This window comes from Hibiscus syriacus, unplaced genomic scaffold (genome assembly GCF_006381635.1).
Source record: "Hibiscus syriacus cultivar Baekdansim isolate YM2019G1 unplaced genomic scaffold, ASM638163v2 tig00110482_pilon, whole genome shotgun sequence".
In the NCBI taxonomy this organism is placed as follows: Eukaryota; Viridiplantae; Streptophyta; class Magnoliopsida; order Malvales; family Malvaceae; genus Hibiscus; species Hibiscus syriacus.
In genome coordinates this window covers 856,862-875,327 of record NW_024062758.1, presented here as the reverse complement: position 1 = coordinate 875,327, position 18,466 = coordinate 856,862, and the positions used below count along the sequence as shown (strand labels likewise).

Genomic DNA, 18,466 nt, shown 5'->3' with positions numbered 1-18,466 from the left:
CAATGTTAATTTGGCACGTTCTACGGAGGAATCACCGTCTCGAACCTATGGCAGCCTCTGATCTTGACCTGAACCAGGTGATCCGCCCCTTCTCCGCCGTTGATGACCTCACAACATTGTCTACGTGGTGCCTGTTTATTTCAACCAAATGTGTCAGTGTCATTCACATATCAAAATTTCAACATATTATGCGCATAAACTGTTGGACACCACAAATATTGCATAAAATCAAGCACACGTTCCCTTGTTGCTTTGTACGTGCACCACGTCTTGTCTAAACTTTAACCCTCTTTACACGATCGAGGTGAAAAGTCTCATTTAGGCTTTAAGACTTTATCAAAATTCATCTCGTGACGTCGAAGTGTTTTAATAAAATAAATAAAAGATCGACAAAGTGGAAGGCAGCCCACACAAAGTCAAGATTTGTTTTTTTTGGCATTCCGTGGACCGGTGTCGTGTGGTGAGTGGACCAAATTGGTCACCCATTTTTGTGCTAACCCCATTTAACAAGTTAATTAAAATGGCAGCCAACTACTCCACGACAACAAGATGCCACCGCAATTGTGTTTAGCCAACTAAAAATTGAGAGTTCAACTTGGCACTCGAGACGCCGATGAATTTCACGCCCGAAGCCAGAGCATGGTCCGGCCACTCACATTCTTTGACCGATTCTTCAACGTGCCTTGCGTATCTGGTTAGGGTCCTATCCCCATTGACGCTCTCCGAATGATCCAAGAAATACGTGACGGGTCTGTCACACGGGTCTTTCTCGGGTCGGGTGTTAAAAGTGAAGGGGCCGTTTTTCCATGTCCTTCATGATTGGAGCGTTGAAAACGCCGTTTCAAGCTTATTGGCTGTCACTAGATACGGGTACAACTGCACGGTGTAGCCCCACGACACTGAAATGGACCGGTTACGCTTCAAGTCGTAACAGAAACTATGCTGTAGGGCCCGACTTGGATCCTTTTCGTAAGCGGTTATTAGCTTCTTAATTGATTCGATTCGGGTCATACCCGGAAATATGGGTTCAACGTATTCGAGATGGTGAAGTGACACCAATGTTGCCAAAGGAAGTGCCGCTAATAAACCGTACGGGTTCCCTTGAATATCAACCTGTAATTCAGCAAGTTAATGACTTTGTTTCCTTTTAAACTAATTACGGCTTTAGTCCACCTATTAATTTCAGCCTGTAATTACGCAAGTCAGTGACATTTGAGATCAGATCTTTTATGTTAATTTTGCATAATTCAATCCATATTATTTGTTTAAGGGACTAAAATCCGAATTAGACCATTGTTTTCATGATTAACGTTAACCTGATGGAAACCAAGCTCTTTAGTGACCGGAATTCCAATCTCGCTCATGCAACCTTGAACCTTCTGGCCCGATCCGTAAAACGACGCGTACCGATCAATGCAGCCGTCTAAGACCTTAACGAGCTCGGCTGCCAAAGCGTAGCTTATGGCGAATCCGCCGCCGCAGTACGCCATGTTGTAAGAGTGTATCACGTCTTGCTCCACGCTCTCCGAGTTCCCACCTACGTAATACATTTTTGGTTGTGGTCGTATTTGTTCAAAACGGTCAGCAGATTTTCCAGGAAAAACACCGTATCGTCATCTCCCATCACGAACCATCTCACGTTATCCAATCCAAGCTCGAAGCTTTCCTTCACTGTCCGAGCCATCCGTACGGCCGACCGTGACCCGTACCAGCATGTGTACTTGAATCTGGAAGTACCCTCGGAGATCTTGTAAGGAGGGGACGTTATCGGCAAGTTTTCACCGCCAGGAGGCTTGTCGTCGAGCCAAACGAATCCGCGGGTAACGTTAGGCTTCCACCAGAGTTCGGAGTAACGGCGTCGATCGTTCCAGGTCTTGGCTGAACCACCGATGCCGAACAGGACATGGGACAAATTGGTGGTTGCGTAAGACTGACCGGCAAAGAAATTTTGTTGCTGGTTATTATTGAAGATAGAAGAAGAGAACCAAATAGATTGATTAGAGAAAGCAAAGTGAAAAAAGTGAGAAATGGAAGCAAGGGTGAGAATAGCTAGAATTGTTTTGAACAAGAAAACTAAGAGATCAACAGGTTTGATGGTGATGGATGAAACAAGGAATTTCCAGGTTTTCAAAGGGTCCAACATCGTTTCCTCTGATGGAAGAGAAATGATTGTTTGGATGTAGATTTTGGAGGTCCTGGAACGAACAAGGAAGATATCGAATCCCTGTAAAGTCTCTGATCGTTTCTTTCTTCTAAATCTGAGTTTTGGTGATTCTTGACATTATGGAAAGGAACACTTTTGTTTTATTTGGTCACATTATGGAAAGGAAAACTGAAAGGTCAACTTCGGAGCATAAGCCCAGAAAGTTCCTCCATTTGGATAATGTGTCGTCTACTTATTGGACAAAATACAGTCAACTTTATTATGGGCTTTATTACTGGCTTTCATATGGCCGCTTTTTTTCCTTCCAAATAGGGTTTTTAGATTAAAAATTTAGGGTTTTACGCATCCTCATATTTTAATTAAAGATCTAGGACATTTACTATGGTCGAGATTGCCGTCGAAGGTGATTCCAAAACCATCATTGAAAAATTAAAAACAAGATAGGAAGATTCATCAGTCGTTAGTGTTTTAATCATGGAAGCAAAAGGCAAAGTAGAAAGTTTCCGTTTGTGTACATACCGATTCGTTCGAAGAAGTGCAAACATGGCAACCCATATCCTAGCTACTGAGAAGTCGTTGGGTTTGACTGATCTGTTTTGGGTGGAGGAAGTTCCTTGGCGAGTGGAGTCATAAGCATCGGAGGATCGTCGCTGGTTAGACCCCCTTGATAAAGATAAGTCATGTTGCGTGGTGAGTTGCTAGGATCTATTTATACATTTGTTCCTTTCTCAAAACGATTCTCTCCAGCCTTATCTGTTGTGTGCGGGAAGTCTAAAAGGCCAACATCTGTTCATTTAGTATAGATTTTAATTTAGTTTTCTTATAAAGGTGTTTTGGTTTCGGTTACTGATGTCCAGCTGATTTTGTTTTCTAGTGGTTAGCTTATGAGATGTACCAGACATATCTTCTAATAAATGGTTGACATTTTAAATTCAAAAAAAAAAAGAACTGAAGATATTTGATAAAAAAAAAACCTTATCAAACAAAAATGCACTGATGTCAACCCCATTAGGTAAAATGTCATAGTATCTAATTATAACTTAATAATTATGCATATATTATATGTTGTATTCTGAAAGTGATAAAAATTCAGTGCTCGTTAACAAAGTTTTTTTTAATAAACTACATTTGTAGTAATTTTATTTATTTGGTTATTTTGATATTCAGCTTTTAGAAGTTGTACGTTTTTAATTATTTGACTATTTTATGGTAAATTGATAAATATATATAATTTTAGAAAAGTAAGTGGTAAAAATTAAAAAAAGAAGTGATTGTAATTTAAAATTTTGATCCAATTACAAGGTCAAAGATGCTGTTGCCTTTCTGAAATGTGATGATTAGATCTTCAATCTTGTCATCTTATACAATTTCAGAATAAAATATGTTATGTTCTTGGAATCCTTCCGAATCAAATCATGGTAAAAGGGTTTTTCTTCTCAAATTCACCCCCATCAAGTTTCTGGAATCAAGTGTTGAGATAGAATTCCAGGACCTCCATATTTAAAAAAGAAAAAAAAAGCATGCAGCTCAATGTTTTCGACCTGTCTGCTGTCTTTTTCTGTTGACAGTAGGCGATGAATAATTTAATACAATAAACTATTAATCCACATTCTATGTTTAAGTTTCTAAAATTCGTCTCTAATTACTGTTTCTATTCGTTCAAAAAACTGAAGAAAGAAGAAAATAAAGTTGCAGTGCTGAGATGGCTGGAGCAGTAGCAGGTTGTAAGAATCAGAGATGGTCTCTTCAGGGCATGACGGCTCTTGTGACTGGTGGAACAAGAGGCATAGGGTTCGACCTCCATCTATCTTCTTCTTCTTCTTCTTCTTTGTGTTTATTTTTTCATAAGCATAATATGAAGCCTCAGTTCATTCTGGTACTAAGAAATATACGAGTTAAAATTATGCAGTCAGTGATTGAACAATGATTTTAATCTTTTAATTGTATAATTTCAGATTTGCTGTGGTGGAAGAACTGGCAGCACTTGGGGCAGTAGTTCACACATGTTCCAGGAACCAGCCAGAGCTTAATGAAAGGTTGCAAGAATGGCAGACCAAAGGGTTTAAAGTGACTGGTTCTGTTTGTGATCTCTCATCTAGAGATCTCAGAGAGAAGCTTATGCAGACTGTCTCCTCTGTTTTCCACGGAAAACTCAACATCCTTGTAAGTAGTTTTTAGTTCTAAGAATTTGTTCTTTTAGATCCGATCAAAGGGTTGAATCGATTCGATTTTAGAGTTTTTGTATTCAAATTGAAAGCACTTAGCTTCTCCTCAGGTGAATAATGCAGGAATTACAAAACTCAAATCCTTCGAGGAACATAATCTGGAAGACTACACAACAGTGATGAGTACAAACCTTGACGCTCCTTATCATCTTTCTCAGCCTGCGTATCCCTTCCTAAAAGCATCTGGATATGGAAGCATTGTGTTTATCTCCTCTGTAGCTGGTTCATTGGCCCTCCCTGGTTTATCTGCCTATGCTGCATCTAAAGGTTTTTACTTTCCATATTGGATGTAGTCTAGCCATGTGACCCCGAAATTCAACTTGTATAACTCGAGTTCGATTCTAATCTGACTCAAAGCCAACCCGGCCAGTCTAATCGAATGATCCATGTAGATGTTAGCTAGAATCTTGCAGATTAACCATTGTGTTGTGATTCCAGGAGCTATCAACTAATTAACAAAGAACTTGGCATGCGAGTGGTCAAAGGATAACATTCGGGCCAACACTGTTTCACCATGGGGTGTCAAAACCCCGATCGAAAGAGCAGTAAATTCACCTTCTAATCTTTATCTTAATCTAGAATTGCAGAGACATCTTTTTGATGCTGATTTGGTTTTAACATTTCAGACTCTGAATACAAACGCACATTATCATGAGAAACTCTGCAGGCTCATCGCCGGAACAGCAATGCCGAGAATGGCGGAACCTGAAGAGATATCGTCCTTAGTGGCGTTTCTTTGCCTACCGGCTGCTTCGTACATTACCGGACAAGTTATTTCCGCGGATGGAGGGTACACAGCAGGTGGCTGTTGGCCATTTCAAAATTTCAGCTTTGATGTATTTAATCATTTCAATTGTAAGTAAGCATTGCCTGTAACGACATGAACTTTGTCCAGAACCTTTCCTTGCGTGGATTAAAACCTTTGTTTTTAACTTGTTATCGTCATGGATTGAGTGGAACTTTTAAGATACTCATTCCATGTCTCTTCGAAAAGGACTAAAAACAGATTTACAGAGACAAGAGGTCCCAGCAATTTACAACTTGTCTCTTGTATGAAAAGATTGGAAGCCTTCTTCATCTTAACCCAGCTAAAGAAATTATTTCGCAGAATCTTCAACAGCAGCATGAAATCGAACATCGACCATCAGGATCATAAAATGGAACTCGATGAACTTGTACTAACACAAATCAATTAGAGAAGGGCTGTTGAAGCTAGAAGTCATAAGAGAAGAAATATATCAGAGTTCAGAAATGATATTTGTAGCAAATTTTGGGACAAGTAGCTCTCCCAAGTTTTACTACGTCAGTGGTTAAAGAGGTAGGTTAAACTTGGAAGGGTTTGATCAGACGATCATTTGACATGGAGACCAAGTATTTTGACTAGACCATGGTGAAATTGATAACGGAGTTCAGCCAATTTGCTTACGTCTCCGGACTGCTACATATCTTTTACTAAGAGAGAAAATTTACAGGTGTTTACAAAACACTCACTACTCACAATAAAAACTCTCTATTATTGGGAGAAAGAAATGATTTGAGATTTTGGGATGTTTGGGATGATTTTAAAGCTAAATGAGCTAGGGTATTTATAGTTAAAGCTTAGGGACTAATCTTTGAAAATACCCTAAAGTGCAATGACTAAAATTGTATTTTCCTCATTTTTATTTCAAACAAAGTGGCTGCCTAATTTTGAACAAATTAGCAGCTCATGTTTTCTTTATTTAACTGCCGGCTGTCACTAAACTTCAACAATTATGGCTGCCAATATTGAATATTCAACAATCTCCCACTTGAAGACTGATTTTAATCTGTCTTCACACCTCGATCGATGCAACAGTATTTCTGGTCTTGTTATTCTAGATCTGCGTCAGACCTTCTTACTCCCTGAAGTCTGACACTCCTCGCATTGAACCCTTTTCATTGGAGTTCTTTGCTCCATCATGCATCAACGCTTTCTCACGGTAAAGTCCGATGCATCTTCTTGCCTCCTCCATTCTAACACGAAGTTTGGAGTTTACTTCCCACCTTGCAAATGGGTAGTTTCTCCACGGTTGCGTTGTCCCTCAACGTCTTGGCCCCCTTCGACTCTTGTCTACTAGTCTTTGAAGGATTGTTCCTCACTTAAACATCCTCGGTAAGCCCCTCTTTCGATCATTCTCTTAGGATGGTCTCTGAAGCCATGTTCACTACACGAACATGCTCGGCAAACTCCTTGGACATGGCTAACTCCTCTTGCACTTGGCTTCTACTTGCCTTGGTAGAAATTAACCGTATTGAGCCAACTCTCAACGCTCCCTCGATCCTGGGTTCGTCCTCTTCTCTGGACAACTCGATCCTGGGCTCATCCATCACCTTGGATGACTCGGCTCCCCTCGAGTAATTTTGCAACACTTCTGGCATCTTAAGTCTGCGCCCCCTCGTTTGCTCGACTCTTACCCTCGGCTTAGCATCTTTGACACTCGAACTTGTGCCAAGATTGCACACATCTTCCCCATACTCACCATCTGGTTCATCATTGAGTGGATTTTCTCTGCCACTCGAGGAACAACATCATCATCCTCTGACTTGCCTTCATCATGGAATCTCTTGCTGCTACACTTGGGTTTGGGCTTTGCTTTGGAAGTCTTGTTCTTCTTGACTCTAAATTATTTGATGGACTCGGCGGTTGTCAAGGCTTTAGACAGCTCCTTGACTTCCCTTCGCTCCAACACTTTCTTCGCCTATGGCTTCAATCCGAACATGAAGGTGAAGAACCCATCTTCTTCAGTCAAACTTGGGACTTTGAGCATGAGTCTTCTGAATCGGATCACATACTCTTTAAGGGTCCCTTTATGTCTGAGACGCCTCAACTTGGACCACGCCTCCATCCTGACATACTGTGAGTAGACTTGCTCACTTTGCACCCTCAACTTGACAGCTTTATCTCTTGTTATCGCACTGGGTCCCTTCTTGTGCTTGACTGCTTTGACACCCGCAGTCTCGTCACATTTTCTTCCGGGTTCGGCTGCTTCAACATCAATAGCCTTGTCTCGTCTCGATCCTTGCTTGGCCGCATTGATCCCCTCAAACTGACCAAGTCCTTTTCCTGGCTTGGTATCTTTAACACTTGCGACCGCGCTAACTCCCGCTACTTCTCCTTCTCCTTCTTCCATCCTCTTCATGATGGTTGTAAGGCGACGCTTCTCGGACATCCTCTAATCAAATGAGGACCATCACAGAAGTAGCATTTCAAATTTTCCTTGCTCTCTTCTTCTTTACACCGGACTTAACCTTGCCATTCTTTCTCAATGGCTTTCCTTGGCTACGAACAGTCGTTGGCTCACTATGGCCGTTCGAAGAGCTTTCTCTACCATTTCCCTGCTGCACCTTTTCCCGGTCTCCCCCATCGTTGCCACTATCTCTGGACATGGGTCTGGATGACACATCGCAACTTGGCTTGTCACCTGCAAGCTCAGTTAGCTTTCCAGCTACAGCTATGGCCTCCGAAAGTCTCTGGGCATTTCCTTGCTCTTCCCCGAGCATCGCCCCTAGTCTAAGTCCTTCCAAGAAGGTCTTGAGCGCATCCCATTCACTCATTGCTCCCTTGCATCTGAGCATCTCCCTCTTGAGCTCATCAACTTCGTTTCTCAAATCCATCGCTCCCACTCGAATATGGCTTCCTTTGGATCATTTCTGATAATTTCCGCGAACCACCGTGTATTAGAACACCTCTGTCGATAAAATCGTATCGCCGACAAAATTTTTGCTATTCACGAGGTTACTATTCACGTAAATAGTAACCTCACAGAAAAACTGAAAAATTCACAACCAAAAGCTCTGATACCAGTTGTTGGGAAATAAACCGAGAACGAGTAATTTTCGTATAACTATATTAGTGAGAATGCGAAATAAAAGCTGAAAAATAATACCCGAAATTGATAATGGAGTTCAGCCAATTTACTTACGTCTCCGGACTGCTGCAGATTTTTTACTAAGAGAGAAAATTTACAGGTGTTTACAAAACACTCATTACTCACAAGAAAAACTCTCTAGTATTGGGAGAAAGAAATGATTTGGGATTTTGGGATGTTTGAGATGATTTTAAAGCTAAATGAGCTAGGGTATTTATAGTTGAAGCTTATGGACTAATCTTTGAAAATACCCTAAAGTGCAATGACTAAAATTACATTTTCCTCATTTTTATTTCAAATAAAGTGGTTGCATAATTTTGAACAAATTAGCAGCTCATGTTTTCTTCATTTAGCCGTCGGCTGCCACTAAACTTCAACAATTATGGCTGCCAATATTGAATATTCAACAACCAGTTTGATTTCTAGTCCGTAAAACTGTTCTACCACATGCAAGGAGTTGCCAAGTACTATCATAATGTAGAACCCCAGTGGCAGTGACGACCAAAGCATTCAAGAACAGCTAAAGATGACTCATTTGCGTATCTATATTCAACTCAATGTCTTGTTCTCCTTTTTTAACCTTGGGACAGGAATGGGGGTTGCTAGAGCCATATTTTTGTCGAGGATGTGCCCAAAGACATCAACAATAGCTAAAGACAAATCATTTGAGTACCCCTTTTCAATTAATCAAGACACCATTTATCAACTTGTATTAACCCTAGAAATAGAATACTAGGTTCCATTTCAATAACAGATTTACTTGGATGGAAATCAAGCACTAAATGACGGTTAAAGAGATGCGGCAACTAGTGACATTATTCAGAGGTGTCGTAACATCAAGCATGTATGGAAAAGAGAACACAAATAAATAAGAGAATTTGAAGGAGATGCTAATGCACCATGTGCATATCATGATAATGAACTAAAAAGTCCACAATCATGGAATATATGAGTAACATGTGATGTGAATATACACAATATTCCATAATCAATAGAAAGAGGTGAACATGAACAAGTTAACAGCTTAAAAGTATAAAAGTAAAACAAGAGTAACAACACTAAACTCTTAATCAAATGAAAACCTTAATAAATATCAAATATAAACTAAACCAACATAAAAATCGGATGCATACTCACATGATATAGACTGTGAGCTCATAGCTCACTGTAATTGCGCCAAACTGCACAAAACTCCTCACGAAAAGTGTTAAGACGAGCCTTCAGGTTTGGTGTTCTAAAACTTACATGAAGGAGAATGGCTGAAAGAGAGAGATTTAGATTTAACAATAACAAGCTTAAGGTAGGAAATGAGAAGAAATACACAAGGTGATTTACCAAGAAGTGCTACGGCAAGTTTCCATATCACAGTAAAGAGACCACAGGATACATACCAAGGTGTTTTTGGTGGGAGCCTAACGAGTATTAGGTAGAAGAATGTATTTTTGATTGAAAAATCGTGCTCACTTTCCGTTAAAAAGGGTGTTATTTAGCAACATTTGTATTTGGTAGAAGCAGATAATGAATGGATTAACAATGGTGGAATGTTCAGTCAATCTATATATTGTTTTTACTTAAGCTTCTATTAAGTAGAGAGTTTCCTGTTTGGAAGACCAAATGAGATGGAATTTCATGGTGTTTTCCGTTAACTCCACAACAACTAATACTAACAGAGAAGCTTTGAAGTTCGAGATCATTGAGAAACAATTGGTAAATTTTCAGTGGTCAAGGGAAGCTGACGCTATTTTTCATGTATTTGTTTGTGAAGCTTCGGCTTTCATATCTATCTAAAATATTTTGCGTTCTGCTGAAGTAGTTTTATGTTGTGCCCTTCGATCCATGGATTGGAAAACGTCACTTGTAAAATAATTTTGATTTGAAGTTAAAGTTGTTAGATAATGTTGATATGCCATTTTCTTCTTCTTTTTACTTGATATATCAGCCATTATATGATATATATCTTAAATCTTTTTTGGTTTAAATAGGTTCCTGGGAAGATACACCTTGTATTGGAGTACTGCAAGGGGGGTGACCTTTCCATGTATATTACACGCCATGGAAATGTCCCTGAGGCAACTGCAAAGCATTTCATGCAGCAACTAGGTATGCTGCAGACCTTGTCTTGCCGTTTATTTTCCTTAACCACTGAATCTGGTCTCTTACGCTTCTATAATTATCTTCTTGTAGCGGCTGGTTTGCAAGTTCACCGTGACAATAATCTTATACATCGGGATCTAAAGCCTCAGGTATAATTCATTCTCTGTGGTTCAAGTTGAGTTAGGATATAACTTTATGTCTACTTATGCCTATTAAGGAAAAGGGCAAGCCTGTTCGTAAAGAAACATTATTTCCTTACTGTTACTGTGATCAAATAGGAATTAGTTGTAAGAGATTATACCTTTTCCCCCATTAAATCGGGTTTGCACTTCAACCATATCATGGAATGTGATGAAGTTGCGTAAATATCCTTTGGTGTAGACTAGCCTTGTTCATGTTGAAAAGTTTTCTTTCAAAAGGTTCTCTTTCTAATGTTGTTGTTTCTGGAACAGAACCTTCTTCTCTCAACAAATGACGGCAGTGCAGTTTTAAAGATTGCAGATTTTGGAATTGCAAGGTAAATGATCACATTGACCCACCTACTTGTAGGGTGCTTTCTTCCCCCTTCTAATTTTACATCTTTTATTAAGGAATCTTTGTGAAGAAAATGTACGCTTCCATCCTCCTAGCCATTGGCATTAACCTTGGATGTGTCAATTTGACCACATGTGCAACATTGCAAGTAAACTTTTTGGTTGCTGGTTCCACAACTTGAGATCACCCATGTTCTTTGATTGTCAGTTTTATGTGCTTATATAGCTTCAGATGTTCTGGAAATGGTTTCTATTCTCAAATTTAAAAGAAAGGCGATCTTAGGGTGTAACGACTTTGTAATTTGTGCTTATCATAGTGAATAATGAAAACTGGGGCTCAAAACATGATAACACTGGACACTGCCCGGCATGGTAAGTGTACAAAATTTAGACTTTTCCTCATTCTTGTAACGTTGTGTACCTTAACCTTGATTGTAAGAGATTTCCTTTTGAAGTAATGAAATCTAATGTTTTTTCCCCGAAAAGAGAGATAAGTTTGGAAATAATTGCAGAAATAAATAAGGCTGCTAATGGTCCAGTGTAATTGATATAAGTCGGTGAAGTTATCCACAATAATTGTCGTTTCTTTTCTTCTTTTTTTTTTGAACATCTTTTCTTCATGTTTTTTAACCTTTGCAATCTCATTGGTCGCATTTTGCAATTAAAATGAAGTTCATTTGTTTATATAACCCTTAATTATGGACAGGGGAAAGAAGATGAAAAAGATTTTGATTTAGTGGAAACTGTGCTGTGGAAATCTTTTTTCTAATGACTTTTTCATGGATAGTCAATGATTGCAACATAACAGTTTATGTTGTTAGTTTAACAGTTTTACAGCTGAGATGGTCATTTTTTCTCTCGATCGTCTATCTTGTCAGTTTATCAGAGGAAGTCTTGCAGATTAAATGGTGGTCGTCAAATGATGAATGGTCGAGTGCTTTTGTTTTAGTTTTTTAGTTGAACCCTTTGTTTATCCATTTTAGTTCTTAAGAATACAAGTCTCTTATTTTCAAATTTTCAACTTCAATGATTATAAAGAAAAAAATTTGGATAAACAAAGGTAAAAACTTTTTAATCTATTAACGAAGATTCTAAAAATAATTTTGAAATATAAATTTAATTTTGATATGCATTAATGAAATGGAGAAACTAATTTGACAAACAAAAATTTTATGTGTAAATGATATGGGGAAAATTATTGTGGAGTTGGGATTAGGGATAGGCATGGGTCGGGTTTCGTCAACTCGATTAGACTCGAAAATTTTATATCTTTCACCCGACCCGAAAATATATACACTCCACCCGACACAAATTCAACTCAATTTTTTGAGATAAAATCCGAATTCGATCCGATCAGATCCGAAATAATAATAAAATATTATTTTATTCAATAAAACAACGATTTAATTAAAAATAATATATAGAGGGGTATTATTGTAATTATTTCTAAATATATAATGTAAAATTATAATTTTTTTCATGTCTGGTATTTTTCACCCTAAACCAAATTCTGAACCGACCAAACCCAAACCCGACTTTTTTTTAAATCCGACCCGACCCGATCAGAATCCGTCGGATTTGGATCCCATGCTTAGTTACGTAACAGAAAGAGTTGATAGAATAATTTCTCTTGAAATCATAGTAACGAGACTTTCGAGGATATCAGTTGAAGGCTGTTTATAGCATGTCAGACATGGTAAGGTTTTAAAGGAAATACAACGAGTCTAATAAGAATGCACTCCGGTTCTTATTGTTAGCCACATTCCTATTGTGTAGTGCAGGCTGTGGCCACCAGGTTATATTTCTGGTATATGAAGAAACTCCACTGCTCGAGAACTTGAACCTACAAAAAGGATGCCTTAATAAATAGCAGAAGCAACACAAACATCAGAGAAGGAGAAATAGTTTGAAGGTTAAGTGGAGTCTTCCATGTAGGGTTGAAAATTGAAACAAAAATAGAAGCTTTGGATTGCCAGAAAGGAAGAGGTAATCTGCATCCCAAGGACTAGATGAAGCAAACGAACATGCTGATCCAAACCTCAGGATGCAGATTACCCAGTCCTTACCAGCTCTATGAATGCATAGACAAAAGAGGATGAGGTTGTGTTAGGTATGGCTCATAAATATACCAGTAAAGAGGACAGGAGATGGAGCGGAGTGAGCGAAGCGAACATCAACTGTCCTCACAAAGAAAGTCTCGTTGTGGGGTTACGAATTAGGGTTGGGGGTGCGGGGGCGTAGCCCCCCCGGTACGGTACAGGGTTGATTTTGTAATTATGTACCAGGGTTTTCTATTATAAATAGAGATGTAACCTAGACCTAAAATATTATTGAATAAAACTTCTAGCGCCGCCTAGGCACCGAGGACGTAAGCACATTGCCGAACCTCGTAAAATTCTCGTGTTCTTTCGTTTTCTTTACCCGTTTTCGTCAACAATTGGTATCAGATGTCAGGAGCAAAATTCGAAGTCGCGAAATTCGATGGTCAGGGTAACTTCGGATTATGGCAAACGAGGTGAAGGATCTATTGGCGCAGCAAGGGATCTTGAAGGCTTTGCGACCTATAAAGCCGGCGTCGATGGATGAGGAAGATTGGGAAGAATTGCAGCAGCGAGCGGCAGGAACCATTATGCTTGGCGGACGAGGTCATGTATCACGTCATGCATCTATCGTCTCAAACGAAATTTGGAGGAAGTTGGAAAGTCAGTTATGTCCAAATCCTTAACGACAAAACTGTATCTGAAGCAGCGACTGTATGGGCTGAAGATGCAGGACACGATTTGGCGCAACACTGAATGTCTTCAATCAAATCGTTTCTGATCTGGCTCGGCTTGATGTGAAATTGAGGATGAAGACAGAGCGATGATTCTGTTGTGTTCGTTGCCTTCCTCTTACGAACATGGTGACTACTTACATAGGGAAAGAGACTATCAACGTTGAGGAGACGCAGCCTTGTTGGCTCACAACAGCGGAAGCAGAATGCAGGGAAAGCTCTCAAGCCGATAGCTTATATGTCAAGGGTAATCGAGATCATGGACGGAAGCCAGAGAAGGTGGGTCCGGGAAGCGGAATTCCAGATCCAAATCCAGGGATAAGAAGACGATTCACTGTTACAAGTGCAAGGAGGCGGACATATGAAGCGAGACTGTCCGAAGTTGAAAAAGCAGACTGATGAGAAGCGTGATGGCTCATCCAAGTCTGTGAACGTGGTCGAGGATGATACTTCTGATTGCAGTGAGGGTGATATGCTTTCTATTTCAACGACACAATTGACGGATGCTTGGATTCTTGATTCTGGATGTTCTTATCACATCACGCCAAATAGGGAATGGTTTTCGACATACAGGCCGGTTAATTCTGGTTCGGTTTTGGGTGATGATCGATGTTGCAATATTGTTGGTATTGGTGATGTCAGAATTAAGATGCACGATGACCCGTTCGGACGTTGAGTGGTGTTCGACATATCCCAGACTTGGAGAAGAATTTGATTTCCTTGGGCACTTTGCACAAGAATGGTTTTATCCCTAAGGCTGACGAGGATAGGGAAACCATTCGGATTGTTAAAGGAGCATTGACTGTGATGAAAGGCAAGATGACTGCAGGGAATATCTACAGATTGTTAGGGAGTACCGTTGCAGGTGGAGTTCACTCTGTTGAGTCCTGTGATGATACGACAAAATTGTGGCATATGCGCCTTGCTCATCTTAGTGAACGTGGTATGGCAGAATTACACAAGAGAAACTTGTTGCATGGTGTCAAAAGTTGTAAGCTCGATTTTTGCAAGTATTGTGTTCTTGGTAAACAGACTAAAGTCCGTTTCAAGACTGCGAAGCACACAACTCAAGGGATTCACATCGTCTTTGGATGGATCTAGGTACTATGTTACTTTTATTGATGATTTTTCACGGAAAATTTGGGTGTTTTTTGAAACAGAAATCTGAAGTTTTTGAGAAGTTCACTGACAATGGTACGGGTACACAGAATCACAGTTCCTACAATTCTGTAAGGAGCATGGATTCAGAGGCATTTTACAGTGCGCAAGACACCACAACAGAATGGTGTTGCGGAACGAATGAACAGGTCGTTGAATGAAAGAGCCAGAGTTGCGGTTGAATGCGGGGCTTCCCAAACATCTGGGCTGAGGCTGTTAACATGGCGTGTTACCTTATCAACAGATCGCCAAGGGAATCGCTGGCTGGAAAGTTGCAGAAGAGGTATGGACTGGTCATGATGTTAGTTTGATAACTTACGGATTTTGGTTGTCCTGCTTATGTGCATGTACCTGCTGATGAGAGATCCAAACTTGATGCAAAATCGAAGGAGTGCATTTTTCTGGGTTACAGAAAGGTGTCAAAGGATTCAAGTTTTGGGATCCAGTTGCGAAGAAAGTTGTGATTAGTAGAGATGTCGTTTTTGATGAACATCTATGTTGCGCAGAAGCAAGACACGACAGTGGTAGATTCGAGCAGTTTCCAGTTGAGAAACCAGAAACTTCTCACCGACTTCTGGTGGTTCCACTACGGATGATTTGCGGATTATAGTCTCGCCAGAGACAGGGTGAGACGGACGAATATAAAGCCTCCGAACAGATTGGGTTTTGAAGACTTGGTATCTTTTGCACTTACTGTTAGCGTGATGATCCAGTTACTTTCATGATGCCGTTACTAGTCAGGAAAACGACAAGTGATGGCAGCCATGGTTGAGGAGATGGAGTCTTTGAATCAATCGCACATGGGAGTTAGTTCCCCTTCCTGAGGTAAGAAGCCGATTGGTTGCAAATGGGTGTATAAGAAGAAACCAGCAGTAACAGAAAAGAGGGGGAGAAGTTCAAGGCTTTGGTAGCGAAGGGTTTTTCACAGCAGAAAGGAGTTGATATGATGAACTCCTTTCTCCTGTGGTCAGGCACACTTCAATCCGAGCAGTACTTGCATTGGTGGCTAGTTGGGATTTGCATTTAGCGGGTTAAAACAGTCTCCGAGACAGTGGTATAAACGTTTGACTCCTATGATCAAGATTGGCTACAACCGATGTGAGTATGATTGTTGTGTCTATGTTAAGAGCCTTGATGATGGTTCTTTTATTTTTCTATTACTGTATGTTGATGATATGTGATTGCTGCGAAGAACATGGATGATGTTTCGGTTTGAAAACTTTATTGAGCAGGAATTTGATATGAAAGATTTAGGTGCTGCAAAGAAATTCTTGGAATGGAAATTTGCAGGGACAGAGACTCAAGGAAACTGCGGCTATCTCAACGGGTTATGTTGAAAAAATGCTAGAAAGGTTTGCGATGAGCAGCGCGAAACCAGTTAGCACTCCATTGGCGAATCACTTTAAGCTCTCATCAGAACAGTGCCCTAAGACAGATAAGGAAGCTGAAAATATGACAAAGGTTCCGTATTCTAATGCTGTTGGCTGCTTGATGTATGCGATGGTATGTACTCGTCCTGATTTAGCTCATGCTTTAGTCAAGTTTGTAAGTACATGTCTAAACCTGGTAAGCAACATTGGGATGCAGTCAAGTGGATCTTTCGGTACTTAAAGGGTACTGTGGGACATGGAATTGTTTTTGGGAGTCAGGGATAATCCTTTGGTTGTAGGATATGGGATTCAGATTATGCAGGTGACTTGGATAATAGAAGATCTACGACAGGGTATGTTTACTCTTGGTGGAGGGCTATTTGCTGGAAGTCTACTGTTCAATTGTCGTGGCACTATCTACAACTGAAGCTGAATACATGGCAGCGGCTGAAGCTGCAAAGAAGCTTTATGGCTTACTGGTTTAGTGAAGGAGTTGGGTGTTCAACAAGGTGGAGTTCAGTTGCTTGTGATAATCAAGTGCTATTCCTTGGCTAAGAATCAGGTGTATCGTGCTAGAACTAAACATATTGATGTAAGGTTCCACAAGATCAGAGTTGGTTGATCTGGAGGTTTTGTTCAGAAGGTACATACTGATGAAAATGCCGCTGATATGTTCACTAAGCCAGTTACGACAGACAAGTTCAAGCTTGCTTGGACTTGTTGAATGTTTCGAGTTGTTAAAGAATCAAGGTACCCAACCCACATTGAATTTTCAAGAGGCAGGATATTCGCCAAGGTGGAGATTTGTTAGGTATGGCTCATAAATATACCAGTAAAGAGGACAGGAGATGGAGCGGAGTGAGCGAACATCAACTGTCTTCACAAAGAAAGTCTCGTTGTGGGGTTACGAATTATGTGGGTTGGGGGTGCGGGGGCGTAGCCCCCGCGGTACGGTACATGGTTGATTTTGTAATTATGTACCAGGGTTTTCTATTATAAATAGAGATGTAACCTAGACCTAAAATATTATTGAATAAAACTTCTAGCGCCGCCTAGGCACCGAGGACGTAAGCACATTGCCGAACCTCGTAAAATTCTCGTGTTCTTTCGTTTTCTTTACCCGTTTTCGTCAACAGGTTGAGGCCTTCGTGCATGAGAATACCCAAATTTATAGTGAAGTTTGATTCCACCAAAACTGTAATGGAATAAGGTGCTTCAATGGCGTATCAACCATCATTGATTCTGTTCTTCACAAACCAATGATATCTCTACTTTCCATAGACAGTGACGGTGTTGCTATCTTGACTGCTTCTTCCTCATGACTTGAAAAATCTTTCCTGGCTTCTTATAAAAAAAGGTTATCCTCATTATGTGTGAAAATAGTGAAGAAAAAGAAAAATTCTTTCGCCAAACCTATCACTATGAAACAGAAAGGCTTTGCAGTCTGCTTAAAGCTTACATCTTGGAATGGAAGAATCTTGAGCTTTATGAACACATGCTCTGATAAGTTTTTGGGGTCTCAATTGAAGTATATCTGCTTTCGTGGTCCCACTCACAAAGGGCTTGTTTGGCTATTGGTTAATGCTTACTAGCTCCCTGGGTTTGGGCTAATTAGATGCATAGGTGTTTAATGCAACCAAAGCAAGCACAATATGAGGAATCATCAATCATGTTTGTGTTAACATCAATGTCAGGCTAGCGGACAAGGGAATGGAACATTCTGCTAATATGCTGAGTTCAGAGCTCGGAATAAATTCAATGGCCATGCATCTTATGCCTAACAACTTCGCCCCAACACCTGCTACAATGTCATGTCGCTTCCATTTCTGCAATCGACCATATTCCCATTTTAACTTAAATCAATTCACTTAACTGATACGTCATTAAATATTTTTTATCAGAAATTTAATAGATATTTTGGAAAAATTATATTTATCTGTTAATTTAAAATCGATTAATTAATTAAATTTTGATATATAATTTCTTTTTTTAGTTTTTAGTCGAATCTCATCATCCCATAATTTTTAAAACTCATTTTTATAATTTAAATCATAGATATTCAAACGGCAAGAAAATATTTCTTTGAAGTTCTTTATATCCTTGTACATCATCTATAACATACGAATTAATATTCTGAAGTGATCACAAAATATTATTTATTTAAAAATTTTCGTAATCTATTAACAACGAACGCACAAATTACAACTTTGATAGCTCAAAATCATCCACTTTAGCTTAAAATTCCTCAAATCTCACATT

The 18,466-nt window shown here is 39.7% G+C and overlaps 1 protein-coding gene, 1 long non-coding RNA gene and 1 pseudogene across 2 annotated transcripts; 1 reads left to right on the top strand and 2 right to left on the bottom strand.

Moving 5' to 3' along the window:
- Positions 1-20: 20 nt before the first annotated feature.
- LOC120128618 lies at positions 21-2,226 on the bottom strand (annotated as a pseudogene).
- Positions 2,227-3,838: 1,612 nt separating this feature from the next.
- Positions 3,839-11,422, top strand: LOC120128948 (tropinone reductase homolog At2g29150-like). The gene is made up of 5 exons (XM_039146551.1): positions 3,839-3,955; positions 4,120-4,327; positions 4,440-4,656; positions 4,828-4,934; positions 11,393-11,422. Exons 1-4 carry the CDS (start codon positions 3,867-3,869, stop codon positions 4,839-4,841), a joined length of 528 nt encoding a protein of 175 aa, XP_039002482.1. The 5' UTR covers positions 3,839-3,866; the 3' UTR covers positions 4,842-4,934; positions 11,393-11,422.
- On the bottom strand, positions 5,453-9,673 carry LOC120128949. Its single transcript, XR_005516679.1, has 3 exons — positions 9,615-9,673; positions 9,417-9,538; positions 5,453-5,601 (listed from the first exon to the last, which is right to left on the bottom strand). It is a non-coding gene; the product is annotated as an uncharacterized LOC120128949 (long non-coding RNA).
- Positions 11,423-18,466: the final 7,044 nt, after the last annotated feature.